Genomic DNA, 22,230 nt, shown 5'->3' with positions numbered 1-22,230 from the left:
CCATGCTTCTACATTAGGCAAAATCCCTTTAAATCCCTAGTAATTCAAGCTAAAGTCTCTCAGCTGTTTTCAGGGTTTGATCAGCTAAGTGCATTGGTATCTTCTGTAGTGCTCTGTTCTTTTATATAGAAGCTCGATAAGTTTACAGAGTAAGCCAGAATAATCCCACTAAAGTCACATCTGGCAACGGAGGCCAGTTACTTCCAGGTAGTTCAACACAGTGACAGCAGTATTTGATCCATCTTTCAGACAAGAGAAGCCAGTGAGAATCTCCAGTGTTTAAAGCAAATCTATGTACTTTGCAGTAAAACTGAAGCAAATCTGGTAAGACAGTAACTTCAACAGAGAAAGAGATTTTAAAATTGAGCATCCGTAAGAATGATGTACAATTTAAAAAAAATAATATATAAAAATAATTAACATTTCTAGAGATTGTTTTAATTATGTTGGTATTTGTCATGAAAATATATATAGTTCCTTCACAACAGAAATTCTGTTACTGATATGAGTGACAGCATTCAGAAAGAGTGCTTAGGAGTTAACACATCTGAGGTCCCTAACCCAAGATTGGGCATCTTATTACAAGTGCTTGACTCAGAGTTAGTGTGAGTTGTACAATAGGAAGAAATTTTAAAAATCAGACCCATTATTTGAAAAATATTAAATATCTAGGAATCCCATTTGGGACTCCTAGATTTGCAAATTCCAGCCTAGTCTTTTGTAGATTTACCTGCAAAATTACTTCTCTGGAATTTGCTCCTTGTTCTCAGTGACCTCTGGCCTCACACTGATTTCAATTGGAAAACACTGGTCAGTATTATACTCATTTCACAGAAATTGCAGCTTATTCTTTGTTCCTCAATCACACTCACCAACCATCTACTGTGATCTGATCCCAATGGGATTTTGTTTATCTAATTGCAGTCAGTGGAAGAGTGGAAGGCCAAATTCTCAGGCTTTGTTGAGCAACCCTAGTCAGAAAAGTCATTGATGAACCTGTTCTAGTCTTTCTTGGTGTCCCATTTATATCTGAAATTTGGTATCCTGATCTATTACAAAGTCCACATAATTTCTCAGTATCCATTCTTATCTAAGTAGGAGAAAACCAGCCACCTGTTGCCTTCATGTAATCTAATAATATTATTTCATGTGATTTTTTTTTTCAGGAAGCTAAGTTTTATTTTCCATGACAAAACTTAAGAAACAATGTTTTTATTCAAGTTACATATTCTGCTTTGCCCTGCAGTTTATTCTGTAATTTTAAATTTCTTTATAAGTAGAAAAAATTCTGAAAGAGAACTGATTTTGTAAGCATAAATTCTTCAGGAATTGTTGTCTTTTAAAATAAATTCTTAGCTTCTACTCTAATGTGGGTAATAAGAGACAGAACCTGTTCCAGAGGTGAAATATGAGTAAACTTTAAATAGCAATTAAGTTTTGCAAGAAATATATCTGAAGCTTTTATTCTAAGTATCTATCTCCTGCTTGTGATCTGTTTTCTTGACACTTCTTTGCTGTTTAAATGTCACATGCTCTTTTCTTAAAATTTCTTTCCCCTATTTTAGTGGTATAAATCTGAATTACTTTTTATCTAAAAACATGTGAAATGGCCTCTGGCATTTAGTTTGGCTGTTGGAATTCAAGTGTTTTAATAGGAAAAATAAAAAGATTCTTTAGCTGAAAATCTAAATCAAGCTTTTATCTCCATTTTACATCACACTGGAACATGGGAAATTTTATTCTGACAACAGCAAAGAGATTTGTGAACTGAACTGATGATCTGAATAAAGTATCCAGTCAGGTCTTCCTTATCCATTCCTCTATTTTTCGAACAAGAAATTTGTTGTTACTTTCTTCCTAGGAATGTTTAGGTTCTCAGTTAACCTACCAATACAATATGGGGCAGAATACCTTCCTAACGAACAATACTCTTTTTTGTCAAGGTGTGGAGATTTCTGGACTAATCAAAGGAATCACGTCGGGGTCGGTAAGTGGTGTAATCTGTTTGATGCATTGTTTGGGTTGTGATGTTGCTCAACCACTGGCAGCTGCTGTTCATTTCTGATGTGGAAATGTGTGATCAAATTCCTCTGCCTTGCCCAATTGTGGACCAAACTGTTCATTTTGGAAGAAATCATGGAAAGAATTCTCCAGTACATCCATCATTATGTATGGAAACAGCCACAGTTTCAGAGCAAGGAACAGCTGTGACTAAGAAGTAGCTCTTGAGTGAAGAGCTGATGGCTCAAATCAAACTATCAGTCATGTCTGAGGTGGTGGCAAAATCGTCTAAGAGCAGGGAAAAGCATTAATGATGCTACCATTGCTAATTATAGAATGCTACATTTTCAACTAACCTAACAAGTATCTCTTCCCTTTTCAGATGCAAAACTGTTAAATACAATTTTGGCTCTGAGAGGGTTCAGTTGGAAAAAATGAGATTGTGGGGAAAAGACATGAGGTAAAATTAAAGATAACAGTATGGAAAATACAGTGGGAAGTATGGTTGCTACTCCCTGGATGGAACACCGTCAGCACACCCAATTTTTCACACACAGTCCAATCTAGGGGAGACTAAATGGGGAGTGGGGTGGAGTGGAGTGGAGTGGAGTGGAGTGGAGTGGAGTGGAGTGGAGTGGAGTGGAGTGGAGTGGAGTGGAGTGGAGTGGAGTGGAGTGGAGACATTGCAACCAGGCTCTGTTGAAACCCTTGCAGAAGAGGGTACTCGGTGGTACTTTTTAGTTGATAAACCACATAGCAGCTGGAAGCCAAGGGAGATAAAGGAAGATGTCCTGCTGTTGAATCAGCAGCCAGGGCAAAATTACCTCCTTGGAATGACACATATCCCCATCCCAAGGTTATCTCAGATACTACACCTATGTTACCTGCCTCCAAGGCACCACCACCCCTCACTGGGTAAGATGTATGACTAATGTCACTCAGGCTTTGCATAAATGTAATGAAGAGCTAAGAATGAGGAGAAGACTCCATCATAACTTCTGGTAGGCTGAACCTCTCTTCTCCCCCATATGGACACATTGGGGTAAGAAGTGTACTCTATACATGCTGAATGATTATCTTTAGCTAGCTCACTGGGGATTACAGCTTGTCTGTACATTGCTTTGAATGCATTTTTCCAGTCAGATACTATCACCAGCAATCCTAAAACCTTAACTTCTCACTTTTTTTTTAATTAATAAAGATTGTAATTAACAAACTGTTAATGTAGGTTCTTCAATGGTGCTGGCAGTCAATGGCAGTGAGTAAAAGTTTGGAGACCCAGAAGGAAGTCTCCATTTTGGCATGTGACCCTGAACAGATAGTTGAACTGTACTCTGATCTAGCACACTAGTCCCTGAAGGGTCCCCATAGCTGGAGGTGCTGGCAGACTGCTTGGGCACAAGGATCTCAACTTTCCTGGGTTGTGGTCAGACTAATCAAACACTAAGGGTTTGAGAAATATTTGTTTTCATATGAAAAAACCCCTAACATCATAGAAACCCCTTGAATAATACCATGGCAATTCTGTGATTTGTGGTGGGTAATGATAGCAAACCCAAAATAGGGACAAATCATGCAAACAGCAAAACAAGGGGAGTGCTCTTACTTTTTTGTTCCTTGACCTATCTGAGGCCAAGCACCTCCTAGCTAACAGACAGAGAGGAGGACATTCTCTCCATGTATTCTGGGAGAAATTTGCCTTGGCAATGCCCTTGTGGGGCAATGCAGTGCCCTGCAAACTAAGCTGTGTTAGCTCTGCCTGACCTAGCCCCAGAATTAGAAGCAGAACATTCATGGAATTAGCAAAGCATTCCTTCTGAGTTACTTTCTCATGCTGAAAAGCAAAGGCATATGGTCTTAGACCACACACTGGGCCAATACTGTTGTATTGTTGCTGGTACCCAGGATGGAGCCTCTGCATGGACTGCACGTAACCCATCCACACACCATGCCTAACACCCTGCTTTATTACTGAAGTGATGCCTCAGGAATATGAGCTGAAGTGTACCTCCTCTGCTACTACTGCACAGAGCTTGAGTATCTATCCTCTTGCCTTGCACTGCCTAAGACAGCTCTCATTTATTCTGTTCCTCAGGAAATGCTTGGGGAAAGAGGAAATGTGTCCTTGCATCTCTCACAAGGGAGGATAAAGGAGGGAAGGAGAAGTGAAAAAACACCAGGTCTTGCCCAACAGTGAGGATTCTAAAACTACCCCATCACAGAGATAATATGGGAGAGAAGTAAGCCAAATACTGGTATTTTCTGGACATTTTTCCAGATTCCTGCTTTCTGCCCTTTGGGGAAATGCAATGAAAACTGTCCTTCCTCCTTGTGACTCATGAGCTTCTAATGCCTACTCTTGAGCAGCTGAGATTAAAGGAGGCACAGGCATCATTCTTTCTCAGGAAAAACAGACACTGGGAAGAGAGAAGGAGTACTTGGGGCTGAAAGATTAAAATAGCACAGATCACAGGTATTTACATACCTGGTGGGAATATTATCCAAACAGCTAAATGGCATTTAAGTCTTCATCTATTTGCCTCTGCTCCCATTGGTTAATTAAGGGAAGCTGCCAGCATGATATTTATGCAATAGCTACTAGCTCAAGAAACAAGACAAATTATTGTGAAAATAAACAAGAAAGAAAGCTCACTGGCATGACCAATATAATTTTTCACATTCTGCTGTTTGTTTATACCTGTTTGGTATTTGTGGCAGCTAGGTCATTTTGTGGAACCCAACTTTATTTGCAGAGCTGCAGCATTTAAAAGCAGGCCTTATTTTTGCACTGGACATGGTGACAAAGTTTAAATTTTTTTTAGTACTATGACTTTTTATATCAATCTAACATCTACTGCATTTTACATGGTTACACATGATCCTACAGTTTTTACAATGCTGATAAGTGGTTACCCATTCTCTGCCTGGGAAGTGGTCTGAGCAGTTGTATCACCAGGCAGTCTAATATGCTTAAAAATGCTGCAGGAAAGCCACTATCTAAATGGACACCACATGAAAATACAGTTTCAAGATTCAGTGCCATGGGAATCTCATTTTTGGCACCTGAAGATGGCACTACATCCACAGGGAACAAACACATCACACTGCTTTTGTAGGGCCAGGTTTTTGAGTGGAAGTGCTAAGACACCTGGTAAGTGTTGCCTGTAGATTGTAAAATTTCTTACAAATGTAATGGGCTAGAAAAGAGAGCAGAATGATATTCTAGTATTCCCAAAAGAATGCAGCAATTGATTGCATCAAATGAAGCCATATTATTGTATTATTCTTGTTCTCCTCCTGTGACAAATCCTGGGTGGATGAACAACTACATTTTTTGGTAGTTTTACATGAATTTATTATTTGTATTTATTTGTCCATTTTTTTTCCCTCCCAGTTTTGTTAAATAATTTGCATAATCAAAAGTGATTATGAGTCACAAATAAATAAAATCTCCTATATTTGCTATTCATAGTTATTGTCATATGAGGAAGACAGAGTTACTCAACAATGTTATGCAGAAAACGAAATTCTCCTCCCACTGCCTATTAAAAATATCAAGAAAACAACCAACAGATGTTTTCTGAAAATACTGTGATATTCAGAAAGGTTAAATCTGGTGCAGACAAAAACATAACAAATCAACAATAGCCTATAACACCATTGATTTGTGAATAGAAAGTACAAATATGAATGTTTTAACAACATATCATCCATTAAAAAAAGTATTTTCTCATACAATGTACATAAATTCTACTGTGTTTATCACTGTTCTGGTAGTACAACTTAGGTGAATGGAAATGGGATTAACTTGTGTTGAAACTGTAATTTTTCTAAATTAGTTTTTCTTGTTTGAAACTGCTCTTCTTCAAAGCAATTTTTTCCCCCTGATGGGGTGAAAAAAAATGTGTGAAGTGGGTTTTCCTCAGCCCTTACACAGAGCACTGAATATGTATCTCTGTATTCCTACTGATTAGTTTCAGGATACTTTCACAGTTTAAATGTAATTTAGTAGTACTAGACTGTTGCTCATGATGAAATAAAAGAAATAATCTATGAAATCCTTTTTATTGCAGCTTATGCCACACATTCATCCATCTGAGAACATTTTTACAGGATTAGCCCAACAATAAGTGTTACTAAAAGTATGCAGACAAAGTGCTTGAAGCTTCCAGAATAGTGCTTGAGTCTGAAATTCCCCCAGATGTAAATCAGCAATTGAAAAGCTTCCTAAAATGACAGGCTGAACCATATTGGAATATATTCACACAATGGGGATTGGCTACTGGGAGATGTGAATCTATCTTTAGCATTTGGCTCATGCAATTCAGTGTTTGTACAAAGAATCAGCACACTCATTTTGCAAAACACAAAATCTCCATAGGTCCTGGGCACTAAGTCAATGGTCTTTCTAAAACTTTTGTTACCATTAATATAATGGTAAGTAGGACTATGGCTGTAGGGAAACATTACCAAGACTGTTTTTAGCCTTACAGAAGGCTCCTGCAGTCCAGCACCTAGAGAAAACTGGCTCTCACTAGTCTCCTCTTAAAGGTTGTTAAATGATTAGTAACTTGGAGTTTGCTAACTACTCAAATATAGGTATTTCCAATAAGGTGTTCCCTGAGCTTTTAATACTCAAATTTTTATTGTGCTGTAGAACCTAGCAAGTTCAAAGACAATGTTCTGGAGGGTTTTTTTGCTTATCCATTTGAATAGGTAAATGCAACAACCACTTCTGCAACATCCATCACGGACTGTGCTCCTGGCTGCAATGTTAACTAGTCCTTGGACTCAATATCATTTACAACCAACAGACAGAGTGGAAAGCAGAACAGCATTTCTTTCAACATGTTATCCACTATTGTTAGCTGTACAGGAAATAGATCTTCCACTTGTAATTGAGAAGATGAAAAGTATATGCCCAGATAATCTAAGAGGCCAAGAACACAGTCATTGACATCACAATCATTTGAAATCAGCATACTGATTTCAAAGAATGATAGTTATGTTGATCCCTAAATTCTGAATTTTCTACCTAAGCTGATTTTTCCCCTTTCTCATTATTATCATGCAAACCTCCCACACAAGGTGGCACCACATACGTCTCTGATTTGCAATTGAAAATATCTGAAAATGGCATTTGCTCTTCTCAGATGAAAAGCATTTTTTAAATGGTAACTGAAGATGCTAATGGAAAATACTAAAATTCTTATTTCCTTCTTATCTCCTCTTACTGCCCCTTGGAGAAAGTGCACCCTGGTTTTAACAACAATGATGATGGCTATGTATTTTTATATAACCTGTCTCCAAGAAAACAGGAAAAGTGCAGCAGTTCAGGTGCTGCACTGAATTTCAAAATCAGGTGATCTTTTTTTCCCATCTGAAAGTTGTTTTTAGCACCACAGGAAACAGAAACTAGTATCAGTTTATCCAAAACAAGCTTCTGAGGCTGAAAGGTACAGCAGTTATCAATACTGCAGGTCATAGGACAAAAAAAAAATAAAAATTAAATGATCATGCTCAGTTGAACTGTACAGAGTTCATGGAAATTACAGAACAAGATAATCTTAAAGTATAAAAGAGGAGAACACAGTCTTGGACATCTAGTCAAACAAGAAATCCCACACAGCTTAACTGCTACTTAGAAAAAGTTTTCAAGCAGAAGATAATAGAACTAAGTCACAACTGATTTCTCCATTTTATGTAAATACAGTGGAGCCAGGGATATGTTCCAGTCAACCAGCAACACATGTATTCCAGTCTTGATGTTAAGAGTAAAAGCAAGTGCTAGGGTGATTTAATGACCCTCTTGACAAAATAGTTACCAGGGTGCAGGTGAGAACAGAATATGACCTCTGTCAGCTACAGGTAAGGATGTAAGGATAACTTCCAAATTCCACCAAATAAACGTACATATTCAACTTTCTCCTTCCCTTGGGGGCCAGTGTAAAACACTTTGGAGGTGGGAATTAGACTGCTGAGAGGTGTGACAGGAGGTAGACATATCCTGGTTCCTATGTTATGGCTAATATAATTTCAATAGGTTTTCACTGTGTGTATGATAGTTAGGAAATACATTTTCAAAAAAGAGCCCTGCACTTGGTATCTAAATAAATTTCTGATCTTTCTCTTGGAAAAACTTTCATAGTTTTTTTTTTGTATAATATAGGTTTAGATATTTCCTTTTATCAGTTTTATCTGCTTCTTTTCAGTTTACCTGAATATTGATTTACTTTCACTCCTTTTTGTAGTATAAGATAAAAAACCCAGTGGATTTAATTTTTAATCTCAAATTTATATTGTTAACAGTTTATTCCTAATGCATCTTAGATAAAAATACATTATTTGATTAATGATATACTGGAGCAACTGCCAAGAAACACAAAAAAAATCACTTATCCAGGAAAATTGAATTTTATAGTTCTGAAGAAAGCAAGCTCTAAAATAATCTTTAGCTCTAAAGATAATCCAAATAATTTGTCCTGAAAGTATTTGAAAACCAATCCAAAAAGTCAGGCATCATTCTGTGTGCATGGATAAAGTCCTGTGATTTACCTGCACTGCCCAGAGGTAGTCCAGACGTAGTTTCAAGTCCACCTGCCTTGAATGCAGTGCTAGAGCACAGGAAAATAGCAAAATAGCCAGTATTGGCTCATAGCCACGCATATAAAAGGAGCCTCCCCTTGAAAATAAGAAGAAAATAAATGGGTTATTCGAGGTCCAATACATAACACTGCACATTTTTAATATCAGATCCTTAGTTTGGAGCACATGGGTATCTCCTCATCACTTGCTTTTTCTGAAGGGGTTCATCTGGGCAGGGAGATGGGTGATAGCACATCTGATCACTGCATCACACCAACATCAACTTCTTGAGGATTGTAATGTGTGTGTATGCTTTTAATTAGGAAATATAAAAATATTGGAAAGCTCAAAAGCTTAATTGAAATTGGGATTGGTTGGGGGCTGCTGAAATGTTAAGTTTTTAACTGAGTTTTTCTGTTCCATATGATAGTTAGACTGCAGTGTGTTCAGCTGGGATACATTAGCATAAAGCTACAGAACAATGGGGCAGCAGCTGCCAGCTCCCAAAAGCTGATCTCCTGTTGGTGGATCTTGCTAGATCCTGCAGTTGCTGGGGAGAGGATGACTGATTTCTTACACATTACAGTCCTAGGGCAGCACTGAACACTAGAGGACAATTCAGAAATAAGTAGTCAATGTGTGACTATCTATATCAATTTACCCACTGTTAATATTTGCAAGATACCTACCCCACTGCTTTTCTGTAACCACTGAGTTCCAGAATAAGTATGTACAAAATTGTAACAAAAAGCAGGAGAATCATTTTTGGCAAGGAAGATACACGTAGAAATATTGCCAAGGTGAGAGTCCCCACTACACAGGAAAGGAAAGCATAGTGGGCTGTGTCACATGGAAGTTCATTCATAGTTTTGTTTGTTCCACCAGGAGAAATTATAACTATTGAGCTGCTAGAATTGGTATTCCAAACCCAAGGCATGCAGCCAACCTAGAAAAGACAGAAGAAGTGAGAAGGGAAGAAAGTTAAATACAAAATAAACAGAAATATAGTTGCTATGGAGGCTGACCGTAGTTCATTTCTAATTGGAAAAAATATGGCTGTGGAGTTCCCATTTAGCTCAATGCTGTATTAAAATCTCCTTTTCCTGCAATGCTCCACTGAGTTTTAGGAGAGAGACACAATTTGTTAATTAGATGCCAATAAGGGCAACAAATTGAAGCGTGGGCTTAGTTGAATAATTTCCCTCTCAGTGCTCAAACCTAAGAGATTATCAAACCAGGATATTCCTGCAAAATTAAGGAACTTCAGTTAACATTTATGTGGCCATACAGGTGAAAAAGGTTCTTGTACAGAGCACAGAAATAAATGTTTATTTTATTGACTATGTACATCATGTAAACGTCAATTACTAAAATAAAAGTAAAACACATTTTGAGTGAAAAACTAAACATAATCTCTTTTTTCCATCTCACAGCTACTTCTGCTGTCACATATGTTTCAAATACAAAGACTCATCTTTAATTACCCCTGTCATTTCAGTTATCCAAGGAGTTCCATTTCCTTCTTACACTGGGAAATAAAAAGTTTTAGTATATTTCTTATGGGAAATTTGGGGAAATCTAACCTTCTTTTCCTAAAGACAATGTCATAAACATATCTCAGAGCTGTTACCCAAGGAAGAGAGGAATTTCTGGCAAATAGTGCAAGTCCCTAGAGCTCCAGTTTTAACTGCAGTCCAACCTTCACCCCTTACAAAGGAAAAGGATAAGAGTTAGTAAAAGCAGGGGAGAGTGGGATGGTAGTGTGAAATTGATTTAACAGGCACCATCACATAAGCTCTGCCCTGTACTTAAGCATCTGTTTAGGAGTGCTTCTTAAGACCTTTTTATTTCATCCCAACTACTGACAATGAAATTTTATAGCATGCTGTAAAGTAACTGACTTCCTGAAGGGTGATTAAACCATGTGTTTTAGAGGGGCTTGAATTAACTTAGAAAGATGAGACATAATAAATAAAAAAAAAAGTGAGTTAAACTCATAATGGGTAACACTCTGAAATGAGATTGAGAGGGTGAAATGAAAAATCCCTTTAATGGGATCTTGTTCAACATCCTTAAAAATGCTTTCAGACTAAACTCATCCAAAAACATACACGTGCATGGGGGCTTCATCAATGATCTGCAATCCATCCAGGAAAACATCATCTGCTGCACAACCAGTAGTGGGATCTCATCACCTAGCTCTTCTGACAGATGAGAATTCTAGGGGCATTATTTTGCAGGAACTAATAATTTCTACTGATTAAACATTTCTCCTCAGGTTGCAAGTAATTTTTGTTCAGGAATGGGTAAAGTTGTGTTCTAAGTTGTAACTGAATGATCACTGCCTTGTTGGAGGTCAGAACTTCTGAATTCCAATCTGTCTCCCACCCTTGCTCAGCATTGCCTTAGGGCTTACAAGGTCTGTTTCTCATTCTACTGTCTTTAAGTGGCAACAATAGTTCTTGTTTCATTTGGTCAAAGTAAGGGTTGGATCTGTTTTACCTGATCTAATTCACAAAGGTTTTACCTGATCTAATCTCAGTCCCAAAGTAGGACAGGCAGATTTGCTGAGAAGCTAGCCTGGAATCACTGCAAAGCTGGATGCATTTTGTGCTTATGTCCACATCAGGAACCATATATACATCTGTGTGCTATTAAGGCTGTGTGTTACACAGATGATGTTCAGGAATTCCCAGAAATGTCTCAACATCAGTAATTCTTGGTTCCTCTCAGGATACTGGAATCCACAGAAAAGGGATCCTCTGCTCAGTCAGTTCATGAGGATAAGCTAGTTGTGTTCTCAGGGCAGGTCTAGGGACGAGTGAATACACAAAATACAAAATAAACAAAAAATAAAAGATACAGGGCTCATGTCTTCTCAATGGTCAGAATACATAGTTGAATTTCAGCAGAGAAGCATGATTTGAAACATTTGCCTTCTCAGCATTTCCAGTTGTGTTTCATGTGCTATTTTTGTGTGGATTCTCTCCTTTGAGCACCCTAACATGTTTAATTCATTAGCATTAGCAGCCAAGATGCTAAAATTGAGCACTAGGAATTTGTCAAGGCAACTGACTGACAAATGCTTAGGTGGAAGTTTGAATACCATTTGAATTCAAGTCCACCATGTTGAACTCTCTGCTAATCTACTGTAAAGGAAAATCAATTCAGAAGTAAAAGGAAAGTCAATTTTCAGAAGTATTGAGCACATTCACTTCATCCAACAGAAGATTTTTAGGCTCTGGATGTGAATGGATCATATAAGCAGCACAGTGTAAGCACCTCTTCTTGTTACAAAAAACTCAATATTTCAAGATCTGTCTCTCTTTTCTGATCTGCCTGGACTAAAAATATCCTCATTATTACACAGAAACATGTTCTGTAAGTTGCCACATAGAAATAGCAATCTGGTTTTGAGACCATACCTTGTCTGTCACAAAATATTAGCCATTGAATCAATAAGCAAGTTTAACATTTAAAAACGGTTTTTCCACAAAGTACATGACACCAGCAGTCTACATGATGCTAAGGTTTGATGAACAAATTTATATTGGTTGTGACTAGGTATTATCTGTGTAATTGCTAATAGCTTTGCCATTCCTAATTCAATACACAGTCTCAGGCCAATGAAAGTTCAAATTGCAGCAAAGGGGTTTAATTTTGAAGAAGCATGCTTGGCAAGTATGAATAATAAAAAAAGTAGGAATTAATCAGATGAGAATATGGTATGTGTTTAATGGATCTGCACCAGCTTGTTCTTTAAACAGAATGTGAACTGAAGTGAATATTCAAATACTCACCACACAGCCTTGAGCCACAGAGTATATTAAGATCACAATAAAAATACACAAAATGGTACGAATTTGTATTGTCAGGCACCCTGGAAAACACTAAGAAAGAAAGAAAAAAGATTTATAGATAAAATATTTAAAATATTTTAAAGTGGGGTTGTTATTTTTTAGTAGTCTATAAAGAGAAGTGAATATGGGATACAGAAATTTCACCTGTACTGCAAATTACAAAGTTGCAGTGATTGCTGTGTAGTAACTGTTATTCACTTGTTAGTGTGTAGGTGTATTTTAATGGTAATTGCAGTTTTGGGGATAATAAATGTGAAATTACTATTGCTATACATTATTTCTCACTATAATTAAAGCTCTTACAAATTTTAGTTATATGTCTACTCAGGATGCAAATAATATTCTAGGATGGCATTTGATTTTGCTCTCATGGGAAAAATACCCAAAGCAACTTTGGCCTTGCAAATTTTCAGCTCCTTTGCCTTGCAAATTGTGATCCAAGAGAACATAGTGTGATAGCATAGAATTCTGGAGTGGTATATGTGTCTTCTGTCATATTAGACAGGTTAAATGCCAGGATAGTTTTAATTACTGTGACTCATAAAAACATTGAATTTGTCAGAAACAGCAGCAGAGAATACAAATATCTGGTGGAACGGAGTCTTGTGAACATTTTGTTTATCTCCACTTTTACTCAGATTCCATTTATCACACTATTAAGTGTAGTTCTTGCTGCTATGAAGCAGAAATAGATGGGATTACCTGAGGTATATCACCTTAAAAAAAACTGAGCATATTGTAGAATAAACAGCTCAGATTATAGGAATCTGAGAAAAGCTGTGTCTCAAGGGAGAAGATACAGCAATGTCCAAAATTACACTATGAAACAGATTATTTCTGCATTTGTTCATCACCAGCATACAGTTCCAATTGGAAGGAACTTCAAGGAGCTCAAGTGCTGTCTATCTGAGTCTCAGGGCCATTTTTTCAGAGTGGGTACTCCTCCTGTGTCATTGCAGGGCATTATTTCTTCTCAGGGCCTGGACTTTGCATTATCCATTCTGTATTTATAAGATTCCTGTTGGCCTATTTTGTCAGCCTATCTAGGACCTTCTCAACAGTCATCCTGCCAGTTTTTCTCACAAAATTGTAGTAGTTTGAAAACTTGACATGAGTATATGCCACATCCTTCTCCAGGCTGTTGATAAAAATGTCTGACAGGGCAGGATTCAGGATAAACTCCTGTAGTATCCCACTTGTTACTGGTTTCCAGGTAAAGTATAACCATAAACTGCTATGCTCTGAATGGGATTATCCCCACACTATTTTACCCATCAAACTGTCCCCTTAACTAGACCAGAAACCTATATACAAATGGGGTGGAACATGTGTGGTTTTATCCTTATAAATAAAATATACAAGAATTTTGTTTGAAGAAAAAAACAAAACCAAATAAGCTGTCTACTGCTTTTTGAAGAGATAATACCCTTGGTTTGAAGATAATGCTGGAGGGTTAATAGGGACAAAGCAAAATACAGGTTCAAAGATCACACGTCCTGATACATTGCACAGACAATTTTTTTGGTCTGTATAGTACATATGCATTTTAAATGTTGACATGCTGGGCTATTGGGTTAAAATGGGAAACAAAACTAAAAGATAAGGTATGAGACATTAATTAATTAAAATTCTGACACTCAGAAGATTTATACTTCTGACTTAAAGTCATTCTAAGATTGTATCCGTACTTTTATGACAGCATGGAAATTTGGACTTCATTTTCTTTGTATTCTTTTATGTGTGAAATTTTATTAAACAAATAAGTAGTGTTAGATTATCAAAATTCAAGGTAACTGATACAGTAAAATATTATCAAAGTGTTATCATGAGTGAGGTGTTTAATGCTAAAGTATGGAGAAGCTGAGTATTGTGCAGTGTGAAAGAACAAATAAGTGCCACAAGACTGATTAAAACAGGGGAATGATTGTTTTGCATTTGTATATCCATTATCCACATCATATTAATTTTATATAAGACAATTTTTTGCCAGAAAGTTTTAAATTGTGATAGTCTAAGGGTTTATATTTCTTTGTTTTTCTAATGCCGGATTCTTATGCTATAATCCTGTATAGTATTGAATCTCTGGAGGAACCGGGAATAAATACAATTTTTCTTGACTGACAAAATAAATGGAACACTTCTTATGTTTGCAGTAGCCCCCGGGAAATGGCATTACTTCTACAAACTTTGTCTGCATTTCTACCATATATAGAGAGAAGAAGAGATAATAATCTACTCTGCCCTAATAAAAAAAGACATCATCAAAGTTACTCCCAAATAATTTTGTAAGTTCATGAATAAGGTTTTGTTCAGTACCTGATACTCTGCTAATATCCTATTTATGTTTCCATGAAAACACATTCATTTCTTCTGCCAAAGGGCACTTTTAAAAACTAAAATTAGTTTGTGCTGATCAGCAAAGCTGATTAACTGCGTAGGTGTTTTTTCTTGATATTTGTCTAAAAAGAATAAATTTATATTAATCCAATACAGATTTCTTTCATCAGGAAATTAGCCTGTATTTTTTTGGATGCTGTATTCTGATCTGGCAGACCTATTTCTCCCCTAAAACACTCAACCGTCCTTCTGCATCATTACTGTTGTGAAAATATAATTCAGGAGAATTAATCATTACTGAAGGTTTTGAAAAGGCCAAGGATTGTGTGTGCAAAACATTGTGCTTTACTACCAAAACAGCTGCTATTTTGCCAGGAAAAAATTTGAAAACAGAGGGGAAGTTAGCAGGACTTTACACCCAGATCAGCAGGAATGAAAGGATGAACCAGTGTGCTCTGCAGTCAGAAAGGAGTAAAAGTCAGGTTAAGCAGTTTATCTAAACACAGTATCTAGTGGTAGGTGTTCAGGAAAGATTTAGCAAAAAAGAAAGCACAGAATTAATGTCACTGAATGCTACACTGCTGTAACAATCACTCATGCAAAAAGCCTCCTTTGATTGATCCCTGGTTTTGAAGTGTCTAACACATTACTTTCCAAGGAACTTCAAAACACATAGGTTTCAGACTCTGGGAATCTGTGAATATTCACTGATGGCTTCATATTCCAAAGGTCAAACATAGCATGGCCAGCAGAAGGAAGAACAGTCACAAAATCTTGGATCACTTACTTGTACTCGTGTGACATGTAGATACATAATACAAGCCACTAGGAAGCATATGGAGAACACCAGGAGAACAAGAACTATGGTACTCCTAGGAACAAAACACAATATAAGTAATGCAATGCAACTCAGTAATGGATGAGAACAAACTGTTCATCTCATCTTTTGCTGGGGGTCCTTCTGAAACAGTATTTTAAATAAATGGTGGAGGATGCCCACCTCCACCTTGCAGTTATACTAACCATCACAGTGAAAATTTAGCAGTGATGTCCACTGCTCTCAAAACTATGAAATTAAATGATCTTGTAAATGGTCCCCACTCTAACCTCAGAAAGGAGATCAAAGCACCTCAAAAACTCAAATGTGTGGTGGTCAGGAGAGACACTTTCTAATTGTAGGCTAGTGCAGAATATTCAGCATGATGACCCTTGTAAGGGGAGTGTGTAACTGAATTACTTGGCCTTGGCAGTGGTGTTAACAGTTACCAGATGCCTTTCCTGTCTCATCTCTCTTTCTTAAAGATTCAGAAATCAATGGTCATTCAATTCAGACACTTAGCATGTCAAATAAAATCAGACCAGACTGTCTTCTAAGGAAACAGAAAAACTCCCTCCTTTTGAGTCTCCTCAATGGTTAGACAAACCTTAAGTTTCACAAAGATGCTTTAATAATTTTTAAATTCTTAATTTTCCCTCTTCTGATCTATCAAAATAGGTTTGTTCATACTGAAAAGAGGGGTGCAAAATATGAACTTTCTTTCTCTGGAAAATTTTCTTGGACAAGTACCTTATGGGTGTGAGCAAACTGACAAAAATTAGTCCACCAGTGTGGGTGCATTTGATCTCTGCTCAGGGGCAGCCTGGCCCCATGCCAACCATGGAATCAGGGCTGTATGACAGCACCATAGCATGATCTTCACACCTTCTTCTCCAGCTTGTGAGAACAAACCAGTCAGTCCAGAAGCCATGTGAGCAATGGATTCAGGCATATATGTATCTGTGCCCTTGACAATTACTGGGGAAAGACTGTACAGGGTTTCTAACAGCAGAAGAGTGCTCTAGAGTTCAAAACTTTGATATCAAATTCATGTAACAGTTCCTACTGATACAGGAACAGGGAGCATTCTGTGATGTAGTATGTGTACCCAGAATGGGAAGGTGGCTGGGTGCTGTTAGTGTGGATCCTGAATACAAGTGTTAATCAAGGCATCTCATGCCTTTAGAGAATTCACTTGTATTCTGGATGGTTGCATGCTAGAAGAGAATGCAGGGGACATACAACATACAACATGCAACATGCAACATGCAACAACATCGTATAAAGCAGCAATAGCTCACAACCAACAGTAGTGCTGAGTGGAACCCTGACAGACATTTGGGTTGGCATCTCAGAAGGGCTACATTGCTTTTTTTAAAAACAAACACTGATTCAGACATTAGAAGGTTCATAGTCAGGGCTTTTAGCAGCTACATTGCATATGTGCCTCCATCATTGGACAGCTTAGGTTGACAGGAGCATAGCCTTACTTTGACCACCTCCATCTGGGAATACAAAATGTGTCTGTAGTTGAGAAGCTGCTTTGCTCAAATGATGAATTGTGAGAATGGCAAGACCATTGATTTCTGCATACTTATGCAGTAATTGACTTTCCTGTGACATTTTCTTGTCTAGATGATCAACCTCCTCCTTGAAATATTGTGATATATCACTTCTCCCATTAGGGTAACATATTGCAATCCTTGTCTTGGCTTTGGAATTATCTTTCCATACCTGTAACATCTTTGGCAATCTAAATAACAGCTTAAGGTCCAAATGCTGGAAATAGGAGAAAATTTCCTCTACTTCCTAAGTTATAATTTAGCTCATGTTTGCATCTGTGTCACAGCAAGGGAAGAGCCCAAGCAGAATAGGAATTTGGATGTGTGATGCCACCACTCAGACAATGGAAGAAAGAACTTAGGAGCATTCAGTGGGTGGCTTTTTAACTAACCCAGTCCATTTTCATGACCTTCTGTGGGATATTCTGCTGGAGGTTGTGTGTCTGTCAGATCACTACTTAACCTGAATCTCTGCCCAGCTGTTTTTAAGTGACAGTAGTTTTTTGAAAGGCTATTATATGATTCTTGGAAATTCATTCTAGTTTCAACTACACTAATACACTTTGTTTCTCCTTGTTCAAAACTGCTATGTACTGCAGCTGTGGCTTACTGAAGAAGAAGGTGAAAGACTTCTTAATCATGCTCCAATTAGTCAGCAGTCATGAATCTGGAAATGATGATGTAAATGATGATTCTTTTCAGTGACTTTGAATTCTTTAAAAGAAAGGTACTATATTACAAATTAGTATTTCTGTTTTATTAATGTGAATGTAGTGTTTCTCAATCTTTCACCTAGAAATAATAGAATATAGAAGTATTATTCTAACTCGGGATTTGTGAATAGAAAAGACCATAATTTAAATGGAATTTTCAAAAGCATTATCCTGTGGCCAGTTGTATTCCCATTGAAATCACTATAGTTACTAAAAGTGAGTAAAGTTTATTATTAATGTTTTGATATTCTAATTGGAAAAAAGTTCATTATTAAAAATTTTTATACCTTACACACAATTCCATCTACCTCTAGATTTGAAAGTGGTCTAATTATTTTTTATTTAGCAATCATACACATAGAACTGACAACATATGAGGTAATTACTAATTAATCACTCAACAATAGGCATAGGACACCTCCCAAACACATCCCTTGGTTATGTTTGCTTTAGTGCAGTCAAGGTTGGAATGCAAGTTATGTGTGCATAGCCAAAATATGCACTAGGCAGTTTATGTAGGGATAGTGTTGACACCAAAAACTTCAATGAGTGCTACAAATTCAGGCCTTAATGAATCTGGATGGGTACTTTCAGTACTTTGTTCCCATTAAATTCTGTATGGTTTTTTACCTGAAGTACTTAATCCAAAGTAGCATGAACACATTTAGAAAAGCTGCAGTAACACCTTTGTTTGTAATGCAGAAATGCTTTAAATAAATTTAAAAGATCCACTGAAAGTTTAAATAAACACTGAAATGTATTTTTTTTCCTCTCAGTGCATACTACTACAAAAGAAAATAAAAAAAAAGGATCATGAAAAGTGTCTTCTGTGGACAAATGAAAGAGATAATAATTAGACTGAGGGTATACTAACAGAGAGTCTCCCATGTGAGAAGGTTCCAACCTAGGTGCCCATTCCTGTTCCAAAGACTTTAATTTTTGACCTGTGCAGGATATCTGAGGATGTTCCACTTTGAGTTATGATAGCAAAAGACAGAAACTTACTGTGGTATTATTAGAAGGTAGACAAGGCCAAATAAGGCAGCTAGAATTAGTGAGAGAACTACAGCACTGGTGAAATACTCATCCTGAAGCTGGTGGTACTGTTGAAGAAAGGAAGAAATGAAGACAGTAAATATTTTACATATACCCAGACACCCACACCTAGTCCATTCTCAGTAAGAAAGAACTGAATCCTAAAATAAAACAAGCCCCTACTTAGATACAAACATTGAAAAAGCAGATAAGGGAAGTCCACACAAGATTTTCTCTTTCACCCTGTAACTAGCAAGAACTGGTTTAGGCTGTCATGTAAGTTTATCTTTTTGAGAAAAAAAATTCAAACACTTTGAACCAGAAGAGGGTGGCTCTCTCTTTATTTACTCATCATGATAAAAGGCCAAACACCCCTTGTTGCTGCTTTCAAGAAGTCCTGTTAACTCAGCTGCTCAGGACAGGACAATAATAAGTGGACTTGGAGGCAGCTGCTAATGAGATACAACTGGGAGCAGCTACTGTCCCTGATTATTCCACTAAGCTACAATATTAACCAGAGGAAGCTTTCTAGGGGTGGAAGCACAAAAGTGTTTTCTCAGAAAAATCCAAAGTTCAATATCATTTATACTAGAAGACTTCTTATTTTGAAAGAAAAAAGTTACAGCCAAATAATAAATGACTTTGGAAGCCTTAAATCAAAATTTATGCTTAAAACCTTAAAAAAATTGGATCCAATATGGCACACAACATTCTAAATTGAAACAGTAGTGACATGAAATCTTACACTATAAAGTGACTTACAATGGAAAAATAAATGCTACTGCTGAATTAATTAAAAAAAAAAATACCACTTTTGCATTTTGAAACACATAAACCAAAGGCTGTAAATACAAATAATTTGTATTCACAAAAAAAGCCACCTACAAGGTAGGAACAATTGCTGACTGATATGCATGCTGTACATCTGGGTAAATCCCTTGCTTTCAGTACTGCCACACTGGTGTAAAACTGCAACCTTGTTGTCCAGAGATTCAATGGGTTTTTTTTAATATTTTCTAGAATTTCTGGATCAATAGTTATCAGGCTACCTATGCATCTTCCTGTCATTAACACTTCTCCAAACAGATGAGGGAGTAGGCAGGCACATTGCAATGGGACAGCAATAAACAAGTGACTCAGGCAGTTTGGAGAAGCAAAAGAAAGAGCAAAACACAGGATATATAACACAAAGTATGATCCTGACAAGTAGGACAAGACCAATCTTTCTTTTTATCCCCCTCAAGTGTTTCCATGGAAGGTGGAGATGTTATCACTGAGATAACTGAGAGACAGTCCAGTGGAGTGTCTAAAGACAGCGAGTAGAATTCAAACATTGCATGAAACCCAAACAAAAACTCCAACACTTCTGGTCAGTGAAATCATTAAAAACAACTTTAAAGGCCCTTACCTTATTTTCACGCTCAATCTGCTTGTACTTGAGGGTGATGAAGTTGAGGTCAGCCATCTCAGACTCAGTCTGCCGCGCCTCTATCAGGCGGCTGATGTATCTGTTCACTCGAGTTCCCGGCGTGTTGTGCACAACGTTGTTAGAGAAAGAGGAGCGATTCCTGAGTTTTTCAGAGGCTGTCCTTAATGCTCTCCTCTGTAGTATGGATGAGGAAAGAAGCACAGGTTTTATTGTTTCATTGCTGTTGGTATTCAAGCTCACAGAGAGGATGTGGAATTCATCAAACAGAGCAACTACAAAAGACAGAATTCTTATCTCGGTGTGAATATCACCTTTTGAAAATTCCTTACGTGAAATCCTGGAATTTTCAAAACAACTAGAAAACTCCCACTTCATTCCAATATTCTAATCCAGACATTCTTTTCACATATGGCCCTGACATTCCTCTGCCACTGAGGAAATAATCAGTTTGCTCCCAGTCAGGATGACATTACCTTACAAAATGGCTTTATTTTGGTTTGTTTTCTTGACAGAAGACATGGAGATCTGTACATCTTGAAGACAAGATAGCCAGGCTCTTCATAACACAAGAAAACTCCTACTGTCTAAGTAACAATACATATTTCAAAAAGACAGTTTACCTTAAAGCCTTGGACAATGACCACTATGACTGGACACTTGGCTCTCTTGTTAAGAGCACTTGAGTATGCCTCAAGTGCAGATCCAGAAGGAGCCATCCAACCAATCATCAGAACTAACCTGTGCCTAGCTGGCTCCTCCAAGGCTGAGATAGCACAACTACAAGATGATTACTCATAGTCCTTTCCAGCAGAAAGGATTTATCTCAGAGCATGTCTGGAAGGGATTTTAGACCAGCTGTCTCACTTTTCACAGAGAGCACTCAGGAGACAGTGAGCAGCATCTCAGCCACATTTGGTGGCAAACCTTCAGCTGGAGGCACTTTAATCTAAACCAGTACAGCTAGATCTGTTCTATGACTTGCCAGAAGAGTTTTGACAACAAAGCTCAGGCAAGTTTTACTATTTCTGTAAAGTTAAAGGAATTTTTTTTGTCTAGCATCTGCAGAGTTCAAGACAGTTCAAGACATTATGAAATAACAGGTCTACTCAGGAGATAATAAATCATCTGTCAGGAAGATGTTAAAGAAGAAAACAAAAGTTCTCTCTTTAGAACACTCAGTCCTAAGTAGTCCACTCTAGAGGCTACACAACAACATATCTTTCTATTCCAGATGGTAAAAATGATGGCAATCACTGTCTGAGTTATCTTGCAGGAATGGTAGTTTCCTTTTTTATTTCAAAAGAAATTCTTGGGAGTACCTCATCATGAACAAGGTATGAACTATAGCATCTCCTTAGCTTACACAGCTTATATATCTATAATATATAATATATATAATATATATAATATATAATAAAATATATATATAAATCCTTATGAATAGTGAGAAGGTTATCTGCTGACTGATACCTCAGTTTTCTGTCTGTGGAGAAAAATAGACCCTAGCAAAGATAAAGTGACTTTTCAAGTCTTGCTTTGCTGGCTTTACGTGTAGAGAGGAGGTTGCACCACCAGTAAACAATTCTAAGGTTACATTTTTCTTCAAGCTATCAGGTCCCATTACCTGGTAAATTTGGTGTAAGCACTAATTGTTTCAACATGAAAACTAACCTTAGGGACGTGCATTGATCAGAGATCTTAAATTGCCAGACAAACAACTATTTTCAGTGTTTCTAAACAGATAGAAATTTGTTTTCTTGAAGAAACATTTGTATCAGTAATTGGTAGGGAAATTGAGTTGTCAGAAAAACCCAATTTTGCTCTCAATAAACTATAATTAGTTAGCATATGCATTGCATTAGTTGCAGCAGAAATACATCTTCAAGGATTA

At 37.2% G+C, this 22,230-nt stretch overlaps 1 protein-coding gene across 1 annotated transcript in view; it reads right to left on the bottom strand.

The window, feature by feature from the left end:
* ADCY1 (adenylate cyclase 1) overlaps positions 1-22,230 on the bottom strand; it is a 142,595-nt gene that overhangs the window by 11,837 nt on the left and 108,528 nt on the right. Inside the window, exons 9-14 of the mRNA XM_056484082.1 lie at positions 20,319-20,513; positions 18,881-18,978; positions 15,571-15,655; positions 12,387-12,476; positions 9,276-9,532; positions 8,557-8,683 (exon numbers count right to left, since the gene is read on the bottom strand). Of these exons, the coding sequence (XP_056340057.1) occupies positions 8,557-8,683; positions 9,276-9,532; positions 12,387-12,476; positions 15,571-15,655; positions 18,881-18,978; positions 20,319-20,513 (852 nt within the window). The remainder of the gene's footprint in view (positions 1-8,556; positions 8,684-9,275; positions 9,533-12,386; positions 12,477-15,570; positions 15,656-18,880; positions 18,979-20,318; positions 20,514-22,230) is intronic.

This window comes from Oenanthe melanoleuca, chromosome 2, assembly GCF_029582105.1.
Source record: "Oenanthe melanoleuca isolate GR-GAL-2019-014 chromosome 2, OMel1.0, whole genome shotgun sequence".
Lineage (NCBI taxonomy): Eukaryota > Metazoa > Chordata > Aves > Passeriformes > Muscicapidae > Oenanthe > Oenanthe melanoleuca.
Note: the sequence above shows the minus strand (reverse complement) of the source record. Positions and strands in the feature narration are given on the sequence as shown.